At 43.5% G+C, this 26795-nt stretch overlaps 3 protein-coding genes across 3 annotated transcripts in view; 2 read left to right on the forward strand and 1 right to left on the reverse strand.

Annotated features, from left to right (window-relative positions):
• Nucleotides 1-2084, forward strand: gchfr (GTP cyclohydrolase I feedback regulator). Its single transcript, XM_076749156.1, has 3 exons — nt 1-159; nt 697-791; nt 1448-2084. The coding sequence occupies exons 1-3, from the start codon at nt 124-126 to the stop codon at nt 1575-1577; spliced, it is 261 nt and encodes an 86-aa protein (XP_076605271.1). The 5' UTR covers nt 1-123; the 3' UTR covers nt 1578-2084.
• Nucleotides 2085-5101: 3017 nt separating this feature from the next.
• The window catches only part of dnajc17 (DnaJ (Hsp40) homolog, subfamily C, member 17), a 32015-nt gene continuing 10321 nt past the window's right edge, over nt 5102-26795 (reverse strand). Inside the window, exons 8-11 of the mRNA XM_076749162.1 lie at nt 25304-25381; nt 23335-23415; nt 22388-22507; nt 5102-5375 (exon numbers count right to left, since the gene is read on the reverse strand). Of these exons, the coding sequence (XP_076605277.1) occupies nt 5250-5375; nt 22388-22507; nt 23335-23415; nt 25304-25381 (405 nt within the window). The 3' untranslated portion in view covers nt 5102-5249. The remainder of the gene's footprint in view (nt 5376-22387; nt 22508-23334; nt 23416-25303; nt 25382-26795) is intronic.
• Nucleotides 15512-16177, forward strand: LOC143331978 (cdc42 effector protein 3). The gene has a single exon (XM_076749163.1). It carries the CDS (start codon nt 15512-15514, stop codon nt 16127-16129), a length of 618 nt encoding a protein of 205 aa, XP_076605278.1. The 3' UTR covers nt 16130-16177.

Genomic DNA, 26795 nt, shown 5'->3' on the forward strand with positions numbered 1-26795 from the left:
TGTTTCCGCATTCCGCAAAGAGCTGTCAGCAGAGGCGCGAGTTGGAGTGGGGACTGTCGCGTCCGTGCAGAAACCTCAGCGGTCATTCCCAGAGGAATAACGGTCCATCGCCAGGGAGCAGGGATGCCTTACATGTTCATCAGTACGCAGATCCGACTGGTGTGTATCCCGCATCTGTTTAATGCTTTCTGAAGAGGCGCGCTCGAGTTGGACATTCAGGGAGTCATTGATTTGACAGAACAACACAGCGCGCACTACTAATCAATCAAGGTTACAGAGTATAGTTATGCATCGGCCTGTAATATTCTGCATGCTGGAAAACAACAGTCAAGGCTACAAGCGGAGCAAGCAGCGTGCGTATGCTTGCGTTTTTTTCTTTTTTTTTTTGCCATGGTTCCCTAGATTAAAAACACATGTTGCCAAGTTGTCGGCCCCTTGTTGCGCATGTTCATTCTGTTGTCTGCACGACTCGAGCAGCCTAATTCTAGAGTATTGGATGAACTATTTTTAGGCTGTCCACTTATTAGAGATTATGATCCGCACCTGCCACAGGGCTGCAGGTGTAGCCGGTGATACGCAGATACTGCACAAATAACACATAACAGATACTGTTGTAGCAAAGCAATAATTTGTCAATTAATCTTAAGCAAACTATCAGCTGTTTACTTTGTTAGTCTACTTCATTGCTTCTTACAGGAGAATGGTCCAACAAATGTGGGAGACGAATATTCTGATCCAGCCGTCATGAACTACCTGGGAGCAAGGAAAACAACCATGCTGGGAAACAATTTGTGAGTATTGAAAATGGGGCAATCGCTTATTTTAATGAGGGGACTTAAAGTAAATGTGGCAGGTAACCAGTCAAACTCGGGCATGACCTTATGATGGGAAGTAAAGTGATCGATTTGGAGGCATGGTTTGGCTCAGGGTGTCATCCATACAAGCACCAAGACTTAAACTGTCCCTCACAGGATGTGGATTTGATTACCTAGAGGAAACCATCTCCACCAGCATCTTGCAAATAGGGAATAGAAAACTGTAATGTGTAAACTGTCCACACACACATGCAGATTCCACTCCCAGGTGGACTGTAAATGTGCTCACACCGGGCCACATTTCCATATTTAGGCACTTGGTGTTTCTTTCATTTTGGCAGCTAACGTGTACATATTGACCACAGAGCTGAGATCAGGTCACGTGGCGGAGGAGAGCTGCTGCTCTGCACATTTTCGAATAAACCATTCATGCTGATGGAATACAGATCAGGGAAGTGTTGTCATTGGCAATCTGATTCAAATGCTGCTGGGAAATGAACCAAGGTGTGGAAGGAAGTGAACATGCACCAGAACAATTAACAGCATTCTATGGCCCAAGCAAAGTTTACTGAAAGACAGAGAAACCCCACATCTGTGGAAAGTCCACTTACTTTGTGTTTATGCTCATTTAGCTCGGAGTACCATGTGGACGACCCACCTCGCCTCGTGTTGGACAAGCTGGAGAAGATCGGCTTCCGCGTGCTGACGATGACGGGGGTGGGACAGACGCTGGTGTGGTGTCTCCACAAGGACACGGAGTGATGGGAGTGCTGACTGGATCAATGTACCTGTAGAAGCCTTTTAAAAGGATGAATGTGTCATGATGAAGAACTTTGTCAACTTCTTTAAAACTTTGGTTCCCCACCCCACACTGACAGCTAGTAAATCAGGCCTTTGCCAAGTGAAAATGAAGTTCTTAAAATGATATTATCGCAGACATAACGTTTCAGATTACCTCCAATAGGTGACTGGTCACCAATTTCAGGGGAACACTGAATGACATTCCAGAGTTTTACAGGACCCTTTGCCCATATTGTTTGCTGCTTACTGCTGGTGACCATGTGCAGGGAGTGAGGGCCAGTTTCACTGTTAATATGTCATTTGGCAGTAGAACTCAATTAAAGGCATGTCTGTAAATTCAGCCTGTGCAAAAGGCCTCACCCAAGCAAATAAAACTCAATGCTAGATGGATTTGTGCTCACAGTACTGTGTAAAGATGTTTTTGTAAATGTATCACATGCTTATGATTAAATGATGTAATGATGTGGATTGCTTGTGTACTTATTAATAAAAGAAAAACAATTTGCAATCCTTATTAGATTTACCACAGAAACAATGGCATGCTTTATGGTAATCCATAAAACAGACACTTAACAATAGTCATATATAAGAAATGATCATTATTGTGAGCCATCGCAGCTCTGCGGCACCTTACAGGGATGATGTATGCACCAAGGTGAGGCATCGCACTGTAGGCACACAGAGTGCAAGAGGTCTGCCTGTGAGAGCCAACAAACACTGGGTGGTTCCATTACAGCCCCAGGTCTGCCAGCGCACGTCTGGGGCCAGCCCGGATCACTAAGCCGCAAACCAGAAACTTTGCCAGCCAGCTCACAGTCATACTCTTACCAGTCCTGCTGCTTCACACATGACTTCGCTTCCCCCTCCGCACCAAAGATCAAAAGGTGCCGGTGCTTCCCAGTTGTGAGACCGTGGGGATTCCAGACACTGTTTGCACAAACCAACTGACAGGTTTGACCCGAACAATGTAAGGAAAACGGCGAAGAAGATGCTATTAAGATTCCAAGCCTCTGCTGTAATCCTTGATAGGATGGAGGCTACATCAGGCTCATCCTCCCATCCTGGTTCGCATGCAGCACAAGCCACTGTGGGCTCAGGGCAGGGTTGGTGGTGAATGTGTTTCCTGTAATTGTATTTCCTCTGTTGTCATTTGGATAGAGTTTGTGTGTTTCTGGGCTTTTTTTTTTTTTCACATTGCCGGGATATGAAAAGGGCTACGCATAAACAAAACCATGTGATGAGGGGATTTTGCAGGAGGAGAGGAGCAGATGTCTCCCACCGCACTGCACCGCTCCGCAGCTGGACATTGTGTAACAGCCACGGCGAGGCAGCGCAGGACTCGTGGAGAGATGGATGACTGGCTCGGATGTTGCGAAGCTGCCATGTGGCTCCTAAATAACACACTGACAGGAGAAAGCGTCGCCACACAGGCCCGCAAATACAGACACACCATTACGCCATAGTCCCCCAAGGGACAGGAAAATAATACGATTTTGATGGATAGATGTTCCGCAGGCAGAGGACCTTGTTACAAAACTCATGGCAACCGCAACAGTGTGGCACTGCAGTGTCTGACTTAATGTGGGTCATAGAGTGGTGGCGTGTCACTTCAGAGAACATAAATAAGCAATACAGAGCAACTTCTAGGTATCTGTTACATAAGACTATTGTGAAACAGCTTAGGACAGAACACAAGACAGTCTTTAGAGCAAGTGGCACGTTCTTCAGTTTAGGCTGGTCCACGGCCTGTGACAGGATCCACCAGGATCAAGGGTGGAGTGTATGAAATGGAAACACTGAGGTGGGTAGGTTGCCCCAGAACAAGCACACCCACTGCTGCAAATATCATGACATGAAGTAAACATGGATGTTCATGCACTGCTCATGCTTCATGTAGCAGTTCTCACGCTGTAGGAGTCAGTTCAGAAAAGGTTTGAGGACTCCTTAAATGAAAGCCCTTCAGTTGGTGATTAAAGCAATGGTTCTTTGCCTTTGCAAAGAAAAAAAAAGAAGCCATTTGCTTACTTACTGAGAGTTAGATGAGAAGATTGATATTACTCTCATGTCTGTCCATTTGGTCCAATTTTAAGCTGCAGCCAGATGCGGTTGTACGGGAGGTTATATGCCAGACAATTTCTTGGCCGGGAGCAGTGACTTCCCGGAGTCTCTGCTCGTTGCCTGGCAAGCTAATGGTGACAACAAGACTCCAGAAAATCAACTCTGCCTGCCAAAAAATAGTTCAGCACCTAACCCCCTGTCAAACCCCAACGTGTTGTTTATTGAGTTTTGATCAGATTAAACATATTAGATAAAGTGTGTTAATTAGTGAGCTTCAAAGGTGGTATTGTAGGTGGACAGAGCCAAGCTAGGCATTTTCCTACATTTCCAGTCTTTAAGATAAGCTAAGCTAAGCTTAGAGCCTTGTGGCTCCAGCTTCTACTAAACGGACAACCGTCAGAGTGCTACCAATCTTCTCAACCTAACCCTCAGCAAGAAAGTGAGCAAGCATATTTTCAGCAAAGAAAATCTTATTTGTGGCAATATTTAGTTACTGTTTGCGCATTTTTCTCCTTTAAATATTGATGATCCACATCAGGAGTTCCCAAACTTTTTGGTTTGGGATTCCTTAAAGCCATGTCATCTCAGGTTATGGCCTCAGTGTGGTCGTCAGTTAAGAAAAATATTTGCATCCTTCTCCTCTCCTTTATCCTTTTATCCATTTCACAGAGCTACTGACTGTGTATGCAGACAACAAAAAGGAACGGCTACATTACACTACACCAAGTTGGCTACAATGATGAGGTAATGAGACATTACAGCCAGCCAGCCGATGGCTGACAGATGCAAATTACATCATTATACCATTTTGATTACGTGTGGTGTTGCACGGCCAATCTCTGGCTCTTTTTCAGCACAATGAATAAACACTAAATACTCCCTGGAATACTCACTGAATTTATCAGAGTTCAGATAAGTTGTAAAAATCCTCAGAGGCACTGCAGCGCGACATTGTAATGATGCATCAGTGAGGACACACTGGGAGTATTATGTTAAGATATATTATAATTTGTTCATTTCATAATTGAAAATTAAATTCCCCAATCATCAGAAAAACCTCAGTTTATTGCAGCGGCTAACGAGCCAATAGACAAAATTTTGTATCTGTCAGAAACAGATGGAAATGCAAACCTACAGACTACAGCATGTTTATTTTGAACAAACAGTCCAATTTGCTGTAAGATACTGATCAGTAGTAAGTTATCAGATATTACTGGCGTCCACACATTGATACAACATGGTGACAGTAGATAATGTGCAGTACTGATTCACCCCTGCAGCCTGAGTATTAGGACTCCTACCTCTGAACTTGCAGGACCTCTCTTCTCTACTCTGTCTCTCCCTCTATCATCCTACACTCTCAATAAAAAAAAAAAAAGACACAACAAACTCATGAAAACCACAGATAAAAAAAACAACTTTCTTTTTGGTTATTAAAAAGATTTATTTTGCCTTACAGTGTAATACATAGAAAAAAAACAATAAGAAAACACTTAAGAGGCTTTATGAAACTAAAGCCTGAAACAAGTATTCATTGAATAGTTGCAGGCTGGTACCGAGCTGGCTCCTGCTGTGCTATGACCCGGCAGCGTCCTCTTCATCGTCCCTCTGCATTTGTTCTATGAGTCTCTGTCGCTCAGCAGCCTGCCTCATCCTCATCATCACCACACTCTCATAGTCGCGTTCATTTGTTAGGGCGCCCTGCAGGAGAGAGAGACAGACGCAGTATGTCAAACAAGGGAGCACAGAGAGGTTGTTATTAAAATGTGGAAAATGTGACACAGACTGCAAATGATCTGAGAAGGCGTATTCTAATCTTTAGTCACAATCTGTGTCATTTCTACAGACAAAATCAGGCCATGAGGTAAGTATTTAAGGCCAAGAATTCATTATTTTTTGCAAGAATTTACAAACAAAAAGATATGCAAAGCCTTACTTGATTGATAGATAAGTTGTGGCTGAGAATGTACTATTATTTTGATAATCAATAACCTGATGAATCTAAGCAGCAGAGGCAACTATTAGTCCCTGGTATGCGTTGCGCTTCAAACTCCCTTTAATCCTACATTTCCCAACTTCTAGCACCTTTTCATTTGTTGCACTTAGCCTGGTAAAAGCCTCTTTCAGACTCCACACCCTCAGTCGGTTACAGGCAGGCTTTCTATTGTAAATTTGTAGTCTCCAAGTTCAAGCAGAGATAACCCTGATGACATCACATCAGCTGTGCTCACGGCATGTGTAGTACATCCCACGAGTAAACTGATCTTGATGTGTAAAAGCAGCGGCATGACCCTTTAATCAATACCCAGGCAGCATTTCTAATGAGCCATTACACTGGCAGTGAGTCATCGAAAAGTCAAACATGTCTGTATTTTTCATTGTGACAACAGCGACTCGGGGGAGCATACGGAGCGAATGACACCACGGTCACCGTCCACTGTGTGTTTGCTTTCACGACCGGGCCTGCGGGTGCACAGCGGAGGAAAGGCACACTCGGACAGATGCTCTCATCTCAGTTACCATCAGCATGATGGCAGGGTGAACACGCATGAGACAGCAGCCCACAGAGCAACTGTGACAGGGTAATTCCGCTGCCTGAGGTCATTAAACCCCAAAATGAGGGCTGGGATTAAGCCTGGCAGCCGCCCAGGATCTCAGTGTGTATGTGTGTGTGTCTGTGTGATTTCTTTGAAGGGCTTGGGTTTGGACGACGATGGCGAGAGATTCTCTTACTGTGTGGGGAATCGGAGAGGGCAGCCACTGGCTAATGGCTAATCAAGCAGGGTGGAACACAGGCCAAGACGTCCTACACGCACACACACACACAGGTCACGATCTGTGCGGTCACAAATGCCACACACAGGCCAGCACATACCCAGGCACATGAAGAGGGACTCTAAAGAAGCAAAGAGACATAAAATTTGCATCTAGAATGATGCATATCTGTGTATATTTGTAGGCATATAACACACACATGCACTCACAGAAACCATCATCCCATTTTGAAGGGGAGGAAGACCATGTGTCCACAGAGTAAGCCATTGTTTTATAGAATTATATCCAGGAAGTCTGCTGGGCCAAGGAAGTGTCTCTTTAACAAGACAGTGAGCTGCAGGAGAGAGCGAGTGAGTGAGTGTGTGCATGAGGAACTGGGGGAGAGCGAGTGAGAGCAACTGGAAGAGGAGCAGTAGGTTTTTGTCAATGCGCTCGCTGAGCTAAGGCATCTGGAACACATCACGGGGACTCCAACATCCATGTGCTGAGAGAAAGAGGGTAAGTATGGAGGAAGAAGACAGGAGAGGGTCGGTGAGGGGAAGTTATCCCCCACCCCGCCACCCCGCCCCTGGATTCAGGAAAGCTGCTATTATCATTCCAGTAATGTGAGCTCAAGCCCTCGTCTGACACGTAACTCTGAAATATCACGCGAACGCCATTAGGTAAATAAACAACTCTCGCATCTTCAAATTAAGCAAAACACAAGCAAGTACACAAGCACGCTGGTGAAAAAGCTCCCTCTTCCTCAGCCAATATACTGCTGCTCTGCCCTGCCCTCTACTGGCCACTGCACTGAAGTGCACCTGAAAAATGTCAGGGGCAGAATTGGTCTGACCTATTCTCCACCCGGTGTGGTCACGGGCGGACTGCACCAGGCTAATGATGTAGGGGAATTCTGAGTGTTAACAGGTGCTTTATGGGCAGCGTGACGCATTTCTTCTCAGGGTGAGGGATGTTTCCTTGCCTCGAGTGTTAACTTACAATGTACATGTTTAGCCAGTGCATCACTCTGTAACTAAACACTTGGTTGTGTACGTATGCGTGTCTGTGTGTGCGTGTGTGTGCTGCAGTTAACGTTGGGGCCCAGGGTGAGTAGGAAACCACAGAACACAAACAATGGGCCCCAGTACAAAGCCAAGAGAGGAGGGCACGAGGCCACCGCAGAGGTACGACGGTAGTAAAACACACACATACAAACAAGCTGAGGATTAGCTACGTGACATCAGCACATGGCTAGGCCTCCAAACAGCACACCCCAGCCTGACCCAGCGCCAGCAATGACATCATGAGTACCACCAATGCTGTGAGTCAGGCAGTGTAACACACGCACACACACACGCACGCACGCACGCTCTCACACTCCATCCCACACGCAGCAGGAGGCATCTCGCAGTGCAGGTGGCCACTGTGTTCCCTCGGCGCGAGTTGTCAGATCAGCTGCGCATTACACCATTCCTTCATGTGCGTTTCTGCAAGTTGTGTGTGAGTATGTAAGCGTGTGAGCACGAGTGAGTGAGTGAGGAAATAAGTGAGACTGCCACTGTCTCTACAAAATGGAAAAAAGAAAAGACCTTTCTCCAGCAAATTATCACAGGCAGAAGAAGGGATTTCTCACTGTGGTGTTTGGATGCAAATGTGTATGCAGATAGGTGACAAATAAAAGAAGACAAGCCAACATAAATTGTCTTAGTAAGGTGTTAAACCTCCACAAGCCTCCAGAGCAGCTTCAGTGCTGCTTAGCATAGATTCTCAAAGTCTCTGCTGCTCCACTGAAGGGAAGAACACCGCTCTAAAAAATATTCCTGGATTTTGCTGTGATTGTGGTGGTAAAGATGTGTCGAGGGCATCAGTCAAAAAGAAATCAACCAAAAATGTGACATATGTGACATGTGAAACCCTGGCTGTCTGAATGTGTTGGTCAACTGCAGTTCCAAGGTAGAAACTTATTTTGATCATGATATGTGTTGTGGTGTATAGAGGAGGGTCTTTAAAGCTTGGGGTTATCACAGAAAACTTGGTTTAACAAAGCCTGATTATATTACTTCAGACACTGAAACTAGGCTTTTAAAACATTTTCAGTTGATATACTCGCTATTTCATGCTTATTGTCTCTTAACCTTGAGAGGTTACCATATTTGTATTTGATAACTGGATTAGCCATCAGATATCTCTAACGAGTCACTGAGCCAAGAAGTGATCTTTGCTGCCAAGAGAAGAAATGCTTTTTTCTTAACAAGCCATACTCTGTGGTCCAGCCTAACATTTCTGCCTCTAATGCACTCTGGTGAAGTTAATCAAGGAACTATTTATCTGGAGTGTGTGTGGTGGGGCAGTGTGTGTTTCTATGTGTGTGTGTGTCATTGAGCTATGGAGTAGGTGATTTATGAGAGGCGAACACTTATTTAGAGATCATTTGTGTGCGGGTATATGTGTGTGTCTGTGGTTCTGTATTATGTGGGTGCCCGAGCACTCCTGCTAACTCAAACAAACAGGCAGCAGGACAGGGGTACTGCACATGCAACACTGGAGCCAAGGTGAAATTCCTCTGCAGACAAAACTCAAGCTTTGCAAATGGTACTGGATTAGTCATCATTCATTATGAGACTCGGCAGACATAAAACCCCAAAGGTCTGGTCTATTATAGTGTTTTTGTTAGTGAAGAACAAACACTACGTAGAGATTAAGGCCCAAATCGACTTCCTGTATTTAACCCTTTACATGCACATGTCCTGCAAACATCTGGATTTTGAATGAAACTCTAAGACAAGAACTCCTTTTATTTGACAGCAAAAGCTTCGGGTTTGAAAAACTCTGCAGATGTAGGCTTAGTGAGCACATGTACAGGTCACTGATTGTGACGGTTACTGCAAGTTAGTGCTGAGAGACATCCATGAAACTACGCTGAAAAAGATATTTATGTAAAACACAGCCATTGAAAGTAACAATCTGGGAAATTTTCATTGAAATAAATGTCTGTCAAGTCTCTATCTATCACCAAATGAGCTAACACAATGGTGATTGCGCCTTTGGCCCAATGATAAAGTATTGAACTATTTACAATATCATAAATGGGAAAAATGCTAATGCAAACCAAATATTTCCAACTGCTGCTGCTTTCCATTTAAAGTATTTAATTGCTGAAATATGAGTTGACTTTTATAAGGGAAATGCGACGCGTTAGTCAGAGAGATTAGCACTGACCATCTAAAATCCATCTACAACACAAGGAAATGCAAATTTTCAGCATTTCTCGACAGCGGATCAGTTTGAGATATTGCAGGCGGTAATGAAAAGAAAAGGAGCAGTCACAGGGAGCAGTTAGATGAAGAGCTGCAAGAAACAGGCCGTAAACCTCCAGCTTCTCAGCGATGTAACCAGTTCCTTTCACTGAGCCCTGCTGTCCACAGACTCATGCTGTGTGCAGCATAAAATCAGACCAGACAGTCGCTCACAGAATGATGGAAAAAGCCTGCATGTTGTCTGACTTCCTCTGCTGCCCCCAGAACTATGTGACCTGTAGTACTGAACCTTTCCATTCTGTTACCTGTAGTATCAGACGTAGAGACAAAGCTGATTTCTAAAGATCGTCAATCAAATAAAAAGTGCAGATCTTTCACATTATTACAAGCAAAGCCAGCAGAGTGCCTGAATGAACATTGTGTGCAAAAGTGATGGTTGCGTGTGAACTGTAGATTCAGCCAATAACATTCAAAGGTAAGGCGCAGGGGAAAAAGGCAGCAGCGGATGTGGGGTGCCATGCAAGTAGGTGTGTATGTGTGGACATGAACGCATGTGCTTGTGCGTGGTCACAGTATTGGACAGAAACGAAGCCTGTTGGACGGAGACGGAGAGCGCCTTTGGAAACTGTTAAAGTAAAGGAAATAAACAGTGAAAAGAGAAATGGCAGCAAAGAGCTGAACTCCTGGTGCCCTGGCATTTCTCTTAATGATGGATGAGCTCAGGGATCCTTGAATAAGGAAATGTGGGGGTTTGGCCTCTTTAATATCCAACAAAACATCGCTGTAGAAGCAAAATTATGTCTTTCACGTATTGGCCTTCCGGGAAAACCCCTCTGATTGCAACAGATTTCCCATTAAAACAAAAGGGGCCACAGGACTGGTAAGAATGCAGTCTGAACCTTGGAGATGTCAAAAAGAGCTCAGTCATTATGACGGGAGAAAAAAAATGAAATCAAGGCCCAATTCAATGCAAACTGTCTGTGCCCTCTGTGCATGTATGTATGCGTTGCGTATTTATATGGTTCCTTATCTAATGTGCAGAACAAACACACCTCATACCTCCGGTCTTTACAGTAATCGAAATATCCCAACCATGATCTTATAATTACTAATGATTCAGTGCCAGGAGACACAGCAGTACATTCCCAGCCTACACTGAACACCCACATTCACTGGGAAAAAAACCAGTATGAGTTATGCATATGTACAATCAATCCTGCTAAAGCTAAATGGAGAGCTCTTAACATTTTGTTAGTTTGTTGGTGCAACAAAGAGATCAAAACATATACAAGATTTCTATGTATAATAGCCCAAAATTACCATTATATAACATATATTTCCTGGAGGGGATAATTTTTCATTTATTGGACAGCTGACAATTTAGAATGAGAGGAGAGGGGAGCCAAACTCAAACACAAGACGCTGTAGCTCCATAATATGTATTTTATAACCCACCAGAATTCCTCTGAAAAATCTGGGATAGAAAAACAGATGCTGTGAGTTTATGCTCTCTGTCCACTGTAGAACAACGTCCGCAGCTCATTTGTAAATGGTTGATGACATAGGATGGAGCTAAGAGGCCAAAAAAAAAAAAAATCAGGCATCACAACACATTTCTCTAAAACCCAATGTAAATAATTAAGCTGTTTAATATTCGTATAGTATTTGGCATCAATGAACATGACCTCATCAGAAACTTCTCTCATACACCTTCATTCATCATCCAGCCTATTCACCTCCGTGCAGTGCTGGAACTGACGTGGCCATACTTTGTTGATTAGAGGCTACTGCAAGCTTTGTCATGTGTTAATGAGGCTGCACTTGGTTAACACCTGGAGTTTAGCTGGTGTCAGATCTCCGTCATGTGCAAACTGAGTGTCTTCACTTCCTCTGAGCAGCCAGGCTGCCAAGTTTCTGTTGGAGAACATTCAAAAACGATCATCAGTGAGTCATAACTTTGGAGTCAAAGGTGACGACAGTTAGTTACAATGATGACAAACGCTAACTCGGAGAGACTCACCACAAAGGACATTACAAAGCTACTAGAAACTGTTTAAGAGACAGTTACAGTGAGAATAGTGGACTGCCCAATTTCAGGCAAGGAACTGACCATCTAGTATGGCGCTGAATTTTATCCAGCGCAGTACAGCGTGTCCCTCGTTTGTCGTAATTGTAAAATGTTTTTCATATAAAACAATGAGACAGTTCATGCTGTAAATCTAGTCTAAATGCTGGCTGTCTGAGGGCCTTGATACAGCGGAAGCTGGAGAACACACAACAAAGGGCCAGAAGAATATCCACCAAAGCCTCAGTTTGGGCTTCTAGCGCCAGTCAAAGCAATATCTGGAAACACTTTTTATCCTGCAACAACAAAAACATGCAGCATCCCAGATTTCAGGCCCAGCATAGCTGCATCAAACCACACTGCCCGCTATGGTCAGGCCTTAGAAAAGAGGCTTATAGAGAAATCCAGCTCGGGCTAAACGCATCAGCCCAGAGGCTACATAGCCTGACAACACAAGTAAAAGAGTGAGCCCAACCTTGGTCAGATGGCAGGTCTCGTGAGGTCATTCCCAAATACCGCAGATAACACTAGCTTTTCACCCTGATTGTTTCCTAGCATGAAAGCCGTTTTGTGGCCGTAGGTGGAAGGGGGGGGCGGGTTTCTCAGAAGAGAAATGTTCAGAAATGTTCTGTTTCAGTCTTGAGTAAATGTTATGATAATTTCATTTGCGTGAGTAATTGTGTCTGGTCTTGCAGACCGTTTCTGGCACTGGAGTACAGAGCGGGAGAACAAGAGAGGATCAGGCGGCACGCCTATTGTTTATTGGATCAATTTGAAAGGACTGGAGGAGCAGTGAAAGATACCGTTTGTCCATTTTCTTCACACTCTGCATGTTTAAGTTTCGGGAACAAGGAGAGGCATTGAGACTCTGGACAAAGGGATCCATAGACGTGTCCTTCTTTCTGCTGGAACACTGTGTTCAGTATAAGATCAGAGCACAATGACATGTCTTTAAAACACGGGTTGAAGAAGATTAAATAGTTAAAAAAAGACTACTTCCAAACCATAAGACAACCAAAATGGCATGATCAACGCAAGTAATGCAAGTATAATTACTGGCTGTGAGCACACAACAAAATGCTTAAACCCTGCCATCTTTAACACAAATAAATTCCAGCAAAAAAGACCAAAAACAAAGTTTGCTCTTCTGACACAATTTTCATTACTGTATTGCTGGAGCATTCCAGAGACAAAGACAACAAGCTGGAGGCGTGAGAATTGGAATTGCAACAAGCTATCTCTCTTGTGCAACCCGCAATGCCTGTACATACATGTCTGTGTGCGATAGTATGTTTTGATTACACAGAGAGGCTATAGGCCTCCAGTCAGGCAGAAGGGCCTGTGGAGTGGGCCGGACTCGGCGGCTTTAGACAAGCCAACAGTAAGCAGGAAATCAGGAAATCAGCAGAGCAGAGGGACAATGACATGGAGATTAGAGATCAGTTAACCCACCTCCTCTGGGTGACTGACCCGTGTGCTCACTGACTACGACTTCCTTTTAGACACAAGCACGCAATCTAGGAAACACACACACTCTCAAAACGACTTGCTGTAGACTCACTAACCTATCCCATGTCAAGCTCTCGCTCCTGAAATGAGTTGTGCGCCTCTGTTTTGGTCTTTCTCAATATCACAGGAATGAAATCAGCAGCTCCTGTTTTGCGCCCACTGTCTAGCAGGTAATGGGTGCAGCCAACCGACCAGCAGGACTTCGTTAAACACTTGTGACTAAAAGGCCAACTCACACTGCAACCAGGATGATATCACCTGACAGCTGGCAACCATTCTAAAAGGGGATGACTGTGAATATAAAGCCTTAAGAAGAAAAAAAAAAAAAAGGCTCCACCTGGATGGTTGTACTCTGACCTCACCTGGCTTACCTCTAAGGCAAAAACAGCCTTTCACTGACAACACACCTGCAGAGCTCTGCAATGGAGGAGGGAGTCTACACTGGAAAGGATTAGCAAAGAAAGACTCACCTAAGCAGCAGCATAAACAAAGGTAAGAGACACTCTCATGGCTGTTAAATGCTACAACTTCTGTAAAAGCTGACTTGGTTGTGTCACATGGGGAAGTACCATTTTAACTGACTGTCTCTGTCTCAGGGCTGTACAATGAAGTCTTCTCTGTAACAGTTGAACAAGCCCCATCATGTCAAGGAAGAGTTTGTCAGGGTGTGCAGGTCGACGCAACCTATTTTCCTGACAGAGACGTGTGTGCATGCGTGGGGTTCAAATATCCTGTATTTGCTCAGCAAGGAAGGTAAGAACTAACTAATCAACCTTTATCCATTCCGCTGTTTTTTATCCTGCTGGACAATCAAGTGCATGAAGAAAAAAATCGTGAAATCAATTGCTTTCAACTCGTTAAGGTTTTCATCTGACAGATTCCTCATCTGTCTCAAAGCTGAATCATTTATGGCAGGACTGAGGAAGATAATTTAAAGAAAGTTTCTTGGCCAATCTGCTTTAATGGGCTTCTTTAATTTTTACTTGGCCATGAAGTGTTTCCTGAACTTGGGACTCATGGCTGAAATCCTAAGACTCCTCCTTGGCCAAACTGACATGTTTGCAAAGGAATGTTGTTGTGTCGATGCTCTCCAATCTCCCGCTGCTACTAAAGTGCCGGTAAAACCTTTACAGGCCAACAAAACCTGTTTGCTGTAGTGGCTTACAAATTTACAGAGTGAGTGTTTCAAGTCACGAATGCAGATCTAATGTGGGCAAAGCTGTTTGGGAGACCGTAAAATCACAGACCCTGAGCAGATTATCTAACTGACGTGCCAGCGTTGATGAACTGAGTTCTGTTTTACTCAATAAAATGATTACAGGTCACGGAACGCAAAATGGTTCTTGAAAATTCAGTGAAAGTCTTATTGTATGTTTTTCATTTTGACCAAGATGTTTCCTCTTAAGTTTCGCTTGTGGAAATGAAATTTTAATAATACAAAATCCCAAAACGCCGAAACATAAAATTTACTTTGAAACGTAATGCCTACAGTGTGATGTTATTTATGGAATAAAAATATATTTTATGAACTTCCACATCCAGAGTCACTGCATAAATCCACCACAGCAAAATAAACCGACTGCATTCCGGCTATTTGTGTTGCTCACAAAATCATAAACATGTGTTCCAAAGTGAAGTTATCATCATGATTTCTGACAGAAATGACAGTAAAAGCGTTTGGGAATCTGCATTTTTGTTGCTTTTCTTACTGGAATTCTTAAGTAGGCTAATAGACTTCCTTTAGAGGACAGGCAGCAGACCACACCAGTGCTTGTGGGAGAAAGACGGGGATCTGAAAAGTAAACATTTACAAATGAAAGCTTCAAAGCATTGTTGGAACATGCTGCCAAATAATTCTGAATTTCATTAAATCAAAATCGAGTGGAGCAGGTGCAATCTCTAAACAATGGCTGCCGAGCCACATCAAGCCGACTGATGCAGTCCAATACTCACATCTGGTGTTGAATTACATGACAAGCACGAGTACAGACCTGCTCCATAATCAGGCAAGATGAGAGGGAAATCTGAATGATAAAAAAATGATTTATAATGCAGTGTTGATGGAAAGTTACCTTCACACGAAACTTGGTATTAGAATTTCTCTTTTCTTGTGTTGCAGATGGTATCATGCTTTTAAGCCTCACCACTTCCTAAGGATTCACTGTCGAACGAAGGAGGAAATACAAAAAGATACAAAGATTTTTGAGGATACAAAACCATTTAAGTCTATCTCAAGCAGATCTTCCAAGATGCCACTTAGAACGACGTTGTACAGAAAGCCATCCTCTGGTCGCTGGCTCAGTAGGAAGCGCAGGGAGGTGCTGTCTGTCAACATGATTAGCCTACCACTGGCTGATTTCCGCCACATCTCGCATATTGGCAACGACGCCCATACAGACAGTTTCGGAGACCTGTCCTTCTTAAAAATGGGCCACAGTCTGCTTCTACAAAGCTCTCAGAGCGAGCAGAATCTCTTCCTGGCCTGCTCACCGCCACCCAAACCACCACGATTGAACCTGGATGAGGCAGAGGGTTCAGAGAGTCCCAACTGGCATGTAAGCCAACAGCACAATGGGTCCCAGAAGAGAAAGAAATGCAGCTCTTTGCCACTTCTGGACAGTGAGGAAGGAGACGGGGAGATGGAAAGGGAGGATGGGTACCAAAGAGAGAACAATGTTGCTTCCAGTCAGACTCTCAGACCTGGATGGGGCAGCCTGAGTTCAGACCAGGATGGAGACTCCACAGACACCTGTGACAAAACTGCTGGACAGCAAAAGGACGAGGACAGTGGCTTCTCCTTTAGCCTCGACCTGGGCCCTTCAATACTGGATGACGTTCTCCAGGTGATGGACAAAGAGCACAACTAGACAGGACAGAAGCCAAATGTCACAGGAAGGCTTTTCTAAAAGTTTGGAAGACGGACTAGAGATCCAACTAGAAGTGTTCTGTGACGCACACTTGATTTTATGGACAAATCAATATCCTTAATCATTCAAATAAACTGGAAATATCTGATTTTATTATCCCTCTATTAGAACTTTTAATGGAGGTAAACGACTACACTAAAAAGATTAATGCACATGATAAAAAGTTGTGTCTTGTGTCGTAACCTTGTCTCAAAGGTGAAACGAAAAGACAACTTCACAAAGTTAATGATCTCCTTAGATTCACTGCTTGCAGAGGTACATAAAAAGTTTAAGTTAATAATTAAACTGTGTCTGATGTCAAACTCCACGTTGGACATTTTCACCTTCTTTTCCTTCCCTCCTTTGCTATTGAAATCCTCCAGACCACACGGCACAGCACTGACGACGCCTGTTAGAACTTAAGAGTGTTGTGTTTAAGAAAAGAAAAGCTGCGGCTGGAATCCAAGGTCCTCGAGCTGTGATGTCTTGACTCTTGGCGTGCTTGCCAATCTATTGTGTGCAGAGGGCAATTTTTCCTCTGCACGCATCCCAGAGGCCCCACTCAAAGGTAGACCAAGGTACCCCCCATCTCTCATTCCCAACAATGCAGTGAAAACAAACACTTAGCTCTGCTTCCAATAAAAGCCAGCCAGTAGTGGCAGGTTGGGCTGCAGATCAAGCCAGGCCACAGGTCCAAGACCTCAGGAAAAAAAAAAAAAAAAAAAAAGCCAGAGTAGGGTGTTTTCTTAGCTGCAAATCAGAGTCCGATGCTCTGGTGAGTGGCACACGCGAAGGAAAGTGGTAAAGGGTAACGCGATACTTCCACATATGCAGGGGGTGTCGAGGGAGGAGGACCAGAGACATCCATTACTGCAGCAAAAGTCTTGATGAGGGTTTAAACACTACCTTCTGACCAAACAGACCTCCTCCCCAACATGTGAAAAATATGTGCGTGTGTGTCTCATATACACTGATATAGAAGTAAGGGGAAACGCACACACGCATGCACATGTAAGCACGCATGGTCAAACAGATCTACGCAGACAATCAAGGTATCCTTTCCTCAGGTCTGGAGAGGAGAGAGTCAGTCAGGGCAGAGCCTCAGCCTTAGCAGGGGGTTGCCAGGAAAGGCTGTGGTGAAAACCCAGAACCAGTCAAATTCCTAGGTTCCCCACAGGTCATGCTGCAAAATGAACGAACCACAAATGTTGCGCTTCTAGCAATAGATTTAGAATTCTATGTATGTCCAAACAGAAACAGCAACGTTTGTGGGTATGTCTGCACTGCACGTCTGTTCTGGCATCTCTCATTTTAAAGTGGTTATCACTCCCCCTTGTTCTTGTCTATGTTACGACAACAACACGTGAAACATTTTTTTTTTTTGCATTGAAAAATTGTTCTATTTTGTATTTTGGTGAAGTAAAGAAAGAAGTTTCTTTCCGATTCCACAATCGGTGGTTTTGTGAATAGAACTGCTTGGGTCAACATCTTAAGAGAGTTCGTATGAGAATGTTTACACACCCTGATGGACAGACATTTATTTGTCTTTTTAACAGTCAGCAGCCACTGTTGAGGCACCGAGCCTCAATAGTCACTCACGCCTCACAGTTTCTAGAGAAATTACAGCCTTGGATTATCTAACACAACAAGCAGCACAACATTATTTCAAGAACGAGAGACACACAAGCCTAAATTACACAGGAATGTCAAGCAGGAGTTCATGCACACACACACAAATAATGTATTACAGTGAAGTGGACTTTGAAGCAAGTGCTGAGTTGTTAGGCAATCCCTGCTCCGCGGCACACCTGTATCACACAGAGGTGACACTCAATGGCTAACCAGGGTGTGCCTGCAATTTCAATACAGACGACTTTTTCCAGATTAGCACAAAGAGCAAATCAGTTAATCAGACATCACATTCGACAGCGCCCCCCTCTGTTCCAATGGCCCTTAACAATTAACGCCTCCTTTATTCGCAAGAGAAAGAAGAAGCGCGCAATGTCGGATAAACACTGTGGAGACAAATTGTTGTGCTACTAATAAAAACATTATTAAAAAAAGAATTATTTCATGTACTTCAGACAGAATTGACAAAGAAAAGCACTGGGAGGGTTCATGAAAACCCATCCTTACTCATCACAGCCTTCAAAAATGAACCTTTCTTTCTGGAAAAAGTCTCCCTGCAGACAAGAGTCCTTGGCCGCTATGAGCTCTCAGTGTGAAGAACCACATGAAGTTAAGCTCAACAAGTGTTCAGCCACATGACTGATGCGAGAAGAAAGCGCCTGTAATTGAAGACAAATTATCTTGTCTGCGCAGCGCAAACTGGCCGAGCTGTGAAGTATCCCAATCACATCTGGTACCACTTCTCTCCCCCCAAAAAATCTAAACTTGCTGTCATACAGAATACCAAGAAACCCTGTCATCTCACTTAAGAGTAGCTCTTATTACTTATTTATTTTGTCAGGTACTGACTGAAAAACTGAAAACATTGTTTTGGCAAATATGAGATGTGTCCTTCTCCTGTAATTGCATCTTCCCGTGTGACTTGACGCTGCTGAAATATGTTGCATGATTTGACATCTGTCCACACAAGCGGGAATTTCGTGAAACTGATACTGTTTATGCTGTGTCTATCATGTCAGAACATATTATCAAGCTACGGACAGTTAGGGCCAAGCCAATCCACCACAGCTAACCCCTCTCATGATATGCATGATTTAGGCGCAACACAATCATTTTGAAATTCTAACCACACCTTAATCACACCGGGGCGTCCATGCCATGTCTAATGAGAAAAGGCAAAAACACGTCTATATATTTCAAGCTATCCTAAAACAGTTTATCTTTCCTATAAACTGTGTGGTCTGTTGTTTCTTGAGGGTCTCAATACACATAGAAGATATAACACCAACAGCACCAACCTCATTTATGATGAGGTATACTGCCAGTCTCTCTCTCTACTATACCCATTCAAACCTGGTGCTCAATTTTAAAGGTACAAACCGATAACAATAGTAATAATAATTTGATTTCCTCCATTTGGGTCTGATCATAACAAAATACAGAAGTTGGTCTCCCTCCCAGAGAGGAGGTCAGGGCCAGGGTTGATTTTGCCAATGGCATGGCCACATACGGTGCATCTCTTCCAGACTCAGGGGCTATTTTAGGTGAGAGTGCACTTTTCAAGCACTGGCAAACCGGCGGCCTGGAAAAACAATCCCAGAATAGCTGATCTGCTGCATCTGGTTTGTGTCGTGACAAGCCTCTGATGACTCTCATGGCTCTAGATGGAAGAAGCAGGCGTAGGAGAGCTCAAATTTAAATCCTTTACAATAGATTCACTTAAAAAAATAATATGGTAAGCTAAACTATGCAATAAACCATGAATCACGATGCGGTGATTAATGATGGCGTTACCTCTATGGAGACTCAAACATTACATCCGGCAAAGCGTAAGCAGATGGTTAGATAGCGATTCCATACCCGAGACAGTCTGGGAGGTGAGATCGGAATCATTAGTCAGACTCTGTGGAATCCATACAGTCGTCTACACACGTGAAATCATATTTGGATGGCGCAACTATTTACAGCTCTCATTAAACACTGCACTTAAATGTATAGTATCTGAGCCCTGCACTGTTTCTGTTAACATGCAGGCCACAATTAACATAAAACAACTGTTTATTATCTTTACTTTGGTTCATTCGAGCAACATGACACACTCAGGATTCACTGAGATTTGCGACTGTGTACAATACAATGCTGCGAGAAACGTGAATGTGATGAGAATGACTCAAGCACTTCTTTCATAAACCTGTCCATTTCCCAATCCCTCACTATGACAGTTTATTTTGTCAAAGGGTACAAAAACAACAAAAAAACGTCTGCAGACGAAACTTGATCCTTTCCCAGAAGATGGGTCAGAATTAAGTCAGGAGCATGGGGAGCAATTCCTCACAGGGTGGAAGATGTGGCCCTTCTTTGTTTTGAAATTTTTAATATCCACGGTGAGAAAAAACTGGTTTAATGCAGCGGAGGCCCTGTTATAAATCATGTCATATCCGCTTTCTGGACAAGCAGAACAAAAACAGAGCCGACAGTTCATCAGGCCTTCTCAGTGTCTCTCAGTGAGAATCTAACACGTCATGGCAAAGTAAGCAATGTTCAAGGTGTCTGGACCCTGAGGGGGTCTTCAAGGGGAATTTGTGGGCCCCACTCCATTAGGCCCTTGACACTGCAAAAAAAAAATCCAAACACTATACTAACAGCTCGCAGCAAATTAAAATTATGATAAATTATTATTGAATTATCCAGCTCGGGACCCAGCTCTGCTCTGATTGGTCCAGTTAGCAGACTGACTTTCACTTCTGCAGATTACAGCCGCCTGAGTGATGAATGGGTTGTATCTATATATGCTATTCTGCTCTGTGACGGTTATTTGATAACGTCTGTCGACGATCTCTGAAACACTGCTCTGTTAAATGAAATTTGCTTTGGGCTGTCAGTGCAGTGCACAAATCCTTTGTCTGCTTTTTCCATGTTTGTTTTTTGAACTTTTAGAAGTTTTTTGGTGGTGTGAACTGTACACATTGGATCCAGATTCATTTATTAAGGCCGTCAGAGCTGGAAGTGTAGTCTGAAGGCTGAAGTCATACGTCTGTGTCTCTGAGCTCCCTACAGTGAGACCCTGACTCTCTGAGCACCATGTTTGGATTGATGAGGTTAAAGAAGCAAGTCCTCACCCAAGCTGCTCCTATGTGATTGCAGCTGGCTGTTGTAGGGGAGCAATGGAGACATAGGGGACAAGAGAGGAATCTGATTTTTAGATTCCAGATAGAGTCCGAAGAGAAGGACCTCCAAGGCTCTGGCTTCTTTCTCAAATGCCCCCCATGTCCACTGACCCAAGGCCAGATGTGGAACAACATTACTAATATCTACACTGGTTAAACCATTATGTCATGTGGGGCCTCTTTAGCAAAAGGTATTCTCACTGAGGGCTAATGCGAAAATTACTCAGTCACAGTATTGTTTTCATTCTCGGGGGCAGCACAAAAAAAAAAAAAAGATGAAGCAATCAGCTTTGGATATCTGTAAGGCAAACCGGGTTACCATAATAACATTTAAAGAGATTAGTATGACAAGTCCCAGCGTGCAGGCCGTGTCTCGCGTAGCCTTGACGAGGGGGCTGAGACACTGCACTGGGCTGAGGGTTGAAGCTGAGTTCAGCAGCAGCTCTGGAGACACAGATAAGTGGACAGAAAGAGTCTACTGATCTACAATCCCTCACAGGTAAAGATCACAACTTAGGAGAAGTAAAATGGACAAAGCAGGGGGAAAAAAGCATTACTTCATACTAATGAAATGATAAGAAAGAAAAACTCTGCAGATTCTCAGTGGATATCGCTGAAATTAGATTATCCTTGGACAGGAAAAGAGGTAATGTGCCTTTGGTGTCTGCATGTGTGCTGCCAGCGACAGACAAAACATTAGGCATGCAAAATCAATTAAGGGTGAGAATGCAACACGGACTACTGTGATGTACAAATAACAAGAAGCAACTCATCAGGGGGAAAATGGTTCAAGAACATTTTTCACAGTAACGCATTCCAGTTTTGCGCAGCAAACGTTTGGCCTGCAGAACACAAATTCTTCAAATTCAAAACCACATTCCTCCTAAAAACTCCCAGAGATATTGAACTCTCAATAATCCAAAGAAAATCTACAAAAAAAAAACTTCTCTTATTATCAAGAGCAACAGAGATGCAGGCTCACTTGGCACCAATGCAGACGTTTAGTCAGTCTCACGTGCCAGGCTACCATTACTGCACACTGCTTCTTCTGGGTTGCTGTGTGAAACGCAGCATTCCTGGGGTCTCCCAGGTCAGGCATGTTAATGAGTGTCCCGACCAGGGGCTCTGGGCCAGTGCCGGGCCAGCGCCTCACCACTCCAAAGCAAATAAACCAAAGTCCATTTAACCAAACACATTGTTCCAGGCCAGACGAGAGGAGCGCAAGCATTGGGGCAATATTTGGACCACTGATATGAAAATAAAACCTCAGAAGGTTTACATACCTCTCCTTCTGGGACAGTGTTTAGCCAATGGTATTTGTGTTGGAAGCTGTGTACATGGGAATATTTTGTAACATAGAGCTGACATGCTTTATGAGAGAGGGAGGGAATTACAACCATGCATTGTCAGGTTATACTGGTACCTGTGAAGACATGAACTGGCCAGGCTGAGATGCTGGAGCGATAACCTCGGGCTCTCCCTCAAGCCATGAAATCTTCAAGGGGTTTTCATGCAGGCCACTTTCATTCTTGACTGCCAGCTCCTAAAAAGACAAAATAATCTGTGAGAGGACGTTCTGCTGGCTTCTCTGCTGGGATTTTATCAGGGCAAAAAAAAAAAAAAAACATTCTCCTCATCCTGAAATCTGTAGAACTCCTGTTGTATCTATCTTATGACTGGGTATTTGTGCTGGGACCACAAAACATGTTAGTCTGCTTCGTGTCTGGTGCCCTATTCTCAATCTTCAGATTGCTCAGGGTGTCCCAGCTCACATATCTCCATCATGTTTAAATGACTGTACTTGTATTTGAACTGTTTTTTGAATAAATTGAAACTTGAACTGGACTGTTGGTCTAATATACATATAAAAAGCACATGTAGACAAGGACAAAGGTAGATTGTAATTCAACCAACTCCCAGGGCAAAGCTGTGACCTGGATATGGGCAGGCAGAGACCACAGAACCTGAGCCCAGATCCCTGTAGACTGGTTTCTGGAGGGAAACCGCACGTCTCTGTGAGGAAGCCACAACAAAAGAAGTACACCGTCACGATGGAGGGCCTGAGGATCCAGACAGTGTGGAACAATGTGGCGGCTCAAGTCCTTCTGTCCAATGGTTCCCATCAGCACAGAGATGTCTACACTACAGCATGATTGAACATCAGGTTGGGTCCCAGGAACTGTCCTGAGGCTGCGAAGTCTGTGACAGGTGTCACTCTTAGTTATAATCAAACTCAGCAGGTGACCTGAGACTGCAAGGCAAGTGAGTGCCAAACAAATGTGGTTCTCTGTAAATGTCTGCTTTGGAAAAGATTTTCATTACTCTACAAACAGAATAAGGACACTGACTGAGGAAGAGTTAGGTACTTACAGCTGCTCTCACAGTTGCAAATTCGACCACAGCGCTTCTTTTCTTCTTACTCGATACAATCACATTCAAAACATCCCCATACTAGAGGTAAGAAATGGGAGAGTAAAATAAAAGTCAAATGGAGGAAGAGGAGAGATGCAGAACATTCAAATTAGTATTTCCTTTCACAGCACAACCCAGAACCATGAAAACACAAAGCATATGCAGACTGAAAAACTGAAAACACGGGCGAATTTAACAGACTTCTGGAATAAAAGTTGGGATTCAATATGCGTTTGGTTATTAAACCTAATCTCTAATGATAGGGTTCACATGTTTGGCATCGAGCCAGTAATACTGCAAAGAACATTCAAGCAGCATCACGTACAAAAATGAGACCTCTGTGTCTTCTCAAAAGAGACAAGAGGCGATACTGTATGTCAGCACTATGGCTACTCCCTGTACAGTGACAACATTTGATTAACAATATTTTTGACATGAAAGCTGAAATTAGATGTGGCTCTCATCCAGCTACAAGTCAGAACCGGGAGGAAAGGTTGGCCAAAAAGGGGAGCAGGGCCAAGAGCATCTCAGTCATTCCCTGACGTCTGTCCAAGAGAGACAAAGAGAAGAGGAGGAAGGCTAGATACACATCTTCACAGGCACGAGCAGAGCAATGGGCTCTCTACATTCCTCAGGGTTTGTATCACCTCTAACGAGGCCTTCCATCATTAACCTCTCCTCGCTTAAAGCAGGGGCTTGGGAGCAAAGAGTAGGAGGGACGTGGCCTTTGACAATCTCATCCTGTGAAAATGCAGCTTTCTGGGAACAGGAAAGTCCAGGAATGCTAATGCTTACTAAGGACAGTCTGTAGCAAGCCAACAGTGACAAAGGAAATTCTCAAAAGGCCTCTGTTTCATAAAGTATAAATATCTTAACATGTTTTTCCTCCTTAACTGAAGATGTATTATTTTAAGCGGCCAAAGTACACAAGTCCGCACACGTACGCATGCACAAGTATACACATGCTATACTTGCTTTCCCACACAGCGGTGGCTATTATTTCTACTTGCCCAAACCATTAACTGTCACTCACTGGAGCTTGCCATCTCAAACAAATTTCTCCCTTTGCTTAAGAATATAAAAAGCAACAACACTTTTTTCCACGGCCTTCGTTATGACACAGCCCTCCTGCCTGGGACCATACTGATTGGGTTTGTGCAGAGGAAAAGATTCAAACGCCCTGTTCTGCACAGCTTGACGTCAGCGACACTTGCCCTATTCTCATTTCAGGCCAACCTTTGCCCCGCCAAAAAGCCCTTGTGACGGATCACAGCATAAGGTGGTACTGGGTTGCATGAGAAGAGCACATTTCCTAATGCCTCCCTTGGCACTGCTTAATCACCTGGTAAGAGGGGCACAAACAATGGCGTGCATGGCTTTAAAAGGGCACTACAACATTGCCCTCAGCACTTTCACTGCAACAAAATTTAATGGGCCTTGTTTAAGGGGAAGAATAAAACAATCTACAGGGCTGATGTCATGCAGACCTCAAATACTGCCGGACTCTGCAGGCAGATTTGTTACTGTGGAGCTCTGCTTTGGGACAGCCAGGATAAAAAGATTAAATTCATCATAACATAAATTAATCATTATATTGTGTATGGAATTTTATAACGCAATAGCACTACATATGCTGATATTGTGAATTTCCGGAAAATGTAATTGAGAAACAATTCATAGATTAATACCCACATGGGGATGTCTGTTTTTGGTTAATCCAGTCAATTAAAGACCTCACATGCAAAATTCCTGTAAATCCAAACATTTCTGTGAAGCAGCCCTGCTCGTTAATTTACAACATTGCATGTAATGTCCTAATAGAGACAGATATATTAAAGGGATAGCTTCCTCAGTAGTCTCAAACTACCTAAAGGCAAGCCAAGTTAAGTGTTCTGTGTACTGCTTATTTGATTTTCAGGATGTGTACCTTTTGTAGAAGTTTGACAAGAACGCCCTCAGAGTAGCCTCCATTCGTCCCGTCGTCTTTTTTAGACTTCCATTTCAACTGGAATGAAGAAAGAAGACAGAGAGGAGAGGCCCGCGTTAGTCACGAGGGCTTTCAGGAATGAAAGAAGTGCACGGTAACGTCTAATCAGTAGAGCACAATTGATTAAACTCATCTGACCAGGAGACAAAGCATGCCAGGCAGGCTCGGCTCTGATGACACACAGATTACCATAACCATCAGAGCAGACTGGAGCTACAGGAGAAATTAGATTGCTAAGATTTTGGAACATCACGGCAGCACCACCTGTGAGACCTGCAGTCAATTTCCATTCAAAGCAAATGTGCCGAACAGCTAAACAGGGTGAAAATTAACACATGGAGCCCTGAACCCGACAATACGTGGTGACTCACCTTCATAACTATAGCTCCACAGAATAAAGCACAACACCAGACACCATAATGACTGAGTAATCCAAAGCAGGTCGATGCCCAAGGTACTCTGTCATGGGCAGAAAGAGAGGAAGTCCTCCTCTGGTATGTGTTATAGTTTTTTTTAAACTGAGGTTAAATTATTTGCTTGTGTAACAATGTTTCTGTGTCTTTACTTAAGTCTTGATACTTGCCATATTGCACTGAGTAAATGCTGTCTGAGAACAACATTACAGTACAGCTAATTTATGCACAAGAGTTGAATGAGCAGCTCCTAATAAAGACAAGATAATCTATCTAATTTTGCAAGGAGTCCTGTCACCAAATGCTGACGTGAGTTCCTGCACTCCGAAAAAGTGATATTGTGCAACGTTTCAAATCCATGTACAAAGTACAACAGAGTCCAGCCAATTTCACACAAACTGCTTAAAGTAGTATTATAAATGGCAAGCCCCGAGTGTTGATTCAGCTCCAGCATTCTGCTCACTGTCAGAAGAACAGGATTTCTGGGAACTTCCATGTCTACATAGCCTCTTTACCAACAATTACGTTTGAAAATGTACATTCTCCTTCCAAGAGCAGTCTCCTGTACCCACTGATAACCTTCTTACCCATTAATCTTCCAATTAGATGCTTTTTGCATGATGTCTATGGTTTCAGACCACAACACGGACATGTTGCATTGCTCTGCTTCAAGTTTCAGTAAACATAGAGATAAGAAAGACATTCGTGGAATGAAACCAAATGGCTCTTCATGCTTTTGATGTTCTCTTAACTTGAAAATGATCAAATTTCAAAGAGCTGTCATATTGTGAAATGTTGCTGAGATTTGTTTTAAAGGAACGATCTGACGTCAAATGTACTGCAGTAGTTTCCGATCCATCAATGCAGTTGTTAATTCTGCTGAACAATACATATTTAATAGTAGTAGAGATTTGTTTAATCTAAAATCTATTTTGAACAAGCTTACTTTTACTTCACGGCAAATAATTAAAAAACACTGTTCTTGTCCAGAGACAACACAAAAAAGACATTAATTTAAA

Source organism: Chaetodon auriga, chromosome 14, assembly GCF_051107435.1.
Source record: "Chaetodon auriga isolate fChaAug3 chromosome 14, fChaAug3.hap1, whole genome shotgun sequence".
Classification (NCBI taxonomy): domain Eukaryota; kingdom Metazoa; phylum Chordata; class Actinopteri; order Chaetodontiformes; family Chaetodontidae; genus Chaetodon; species Chaetodon auriga.

What these genes read in the sequence shown, in the direction of transcription:
- LOC143331978 (XM_076749163.1), top strand. Translation starts at nt 15,512, where the DNA reads ATGCCACTTAGAACGACGTTGTACAGAAAGCCATCCTCTGGTCGCTGG.
- gchfr (XM_076749156.1), top strand. Translation starts at nt 124, where the DNA reads ATGCCTTACATGTTCATCAGTACGCAGATCCGACTG. An exon ending in TCAGTACGCAGATCCGACTG is followed by an intron (nt 160 to 696) that starts GTGTGTATCCCG and finishes TGCTTCTTACAG; the next exon opens with GAGAATGGTCCAACAAATGT. An exon ending in ACCATGCTGGGAAACAATTT is followed by an intron (nt 792 to 1,447) that starts GTGAGTATTGAA and finishes ATGCTCATTTAG; the next exon opens with CTCGGAGTACCATGTGGACG.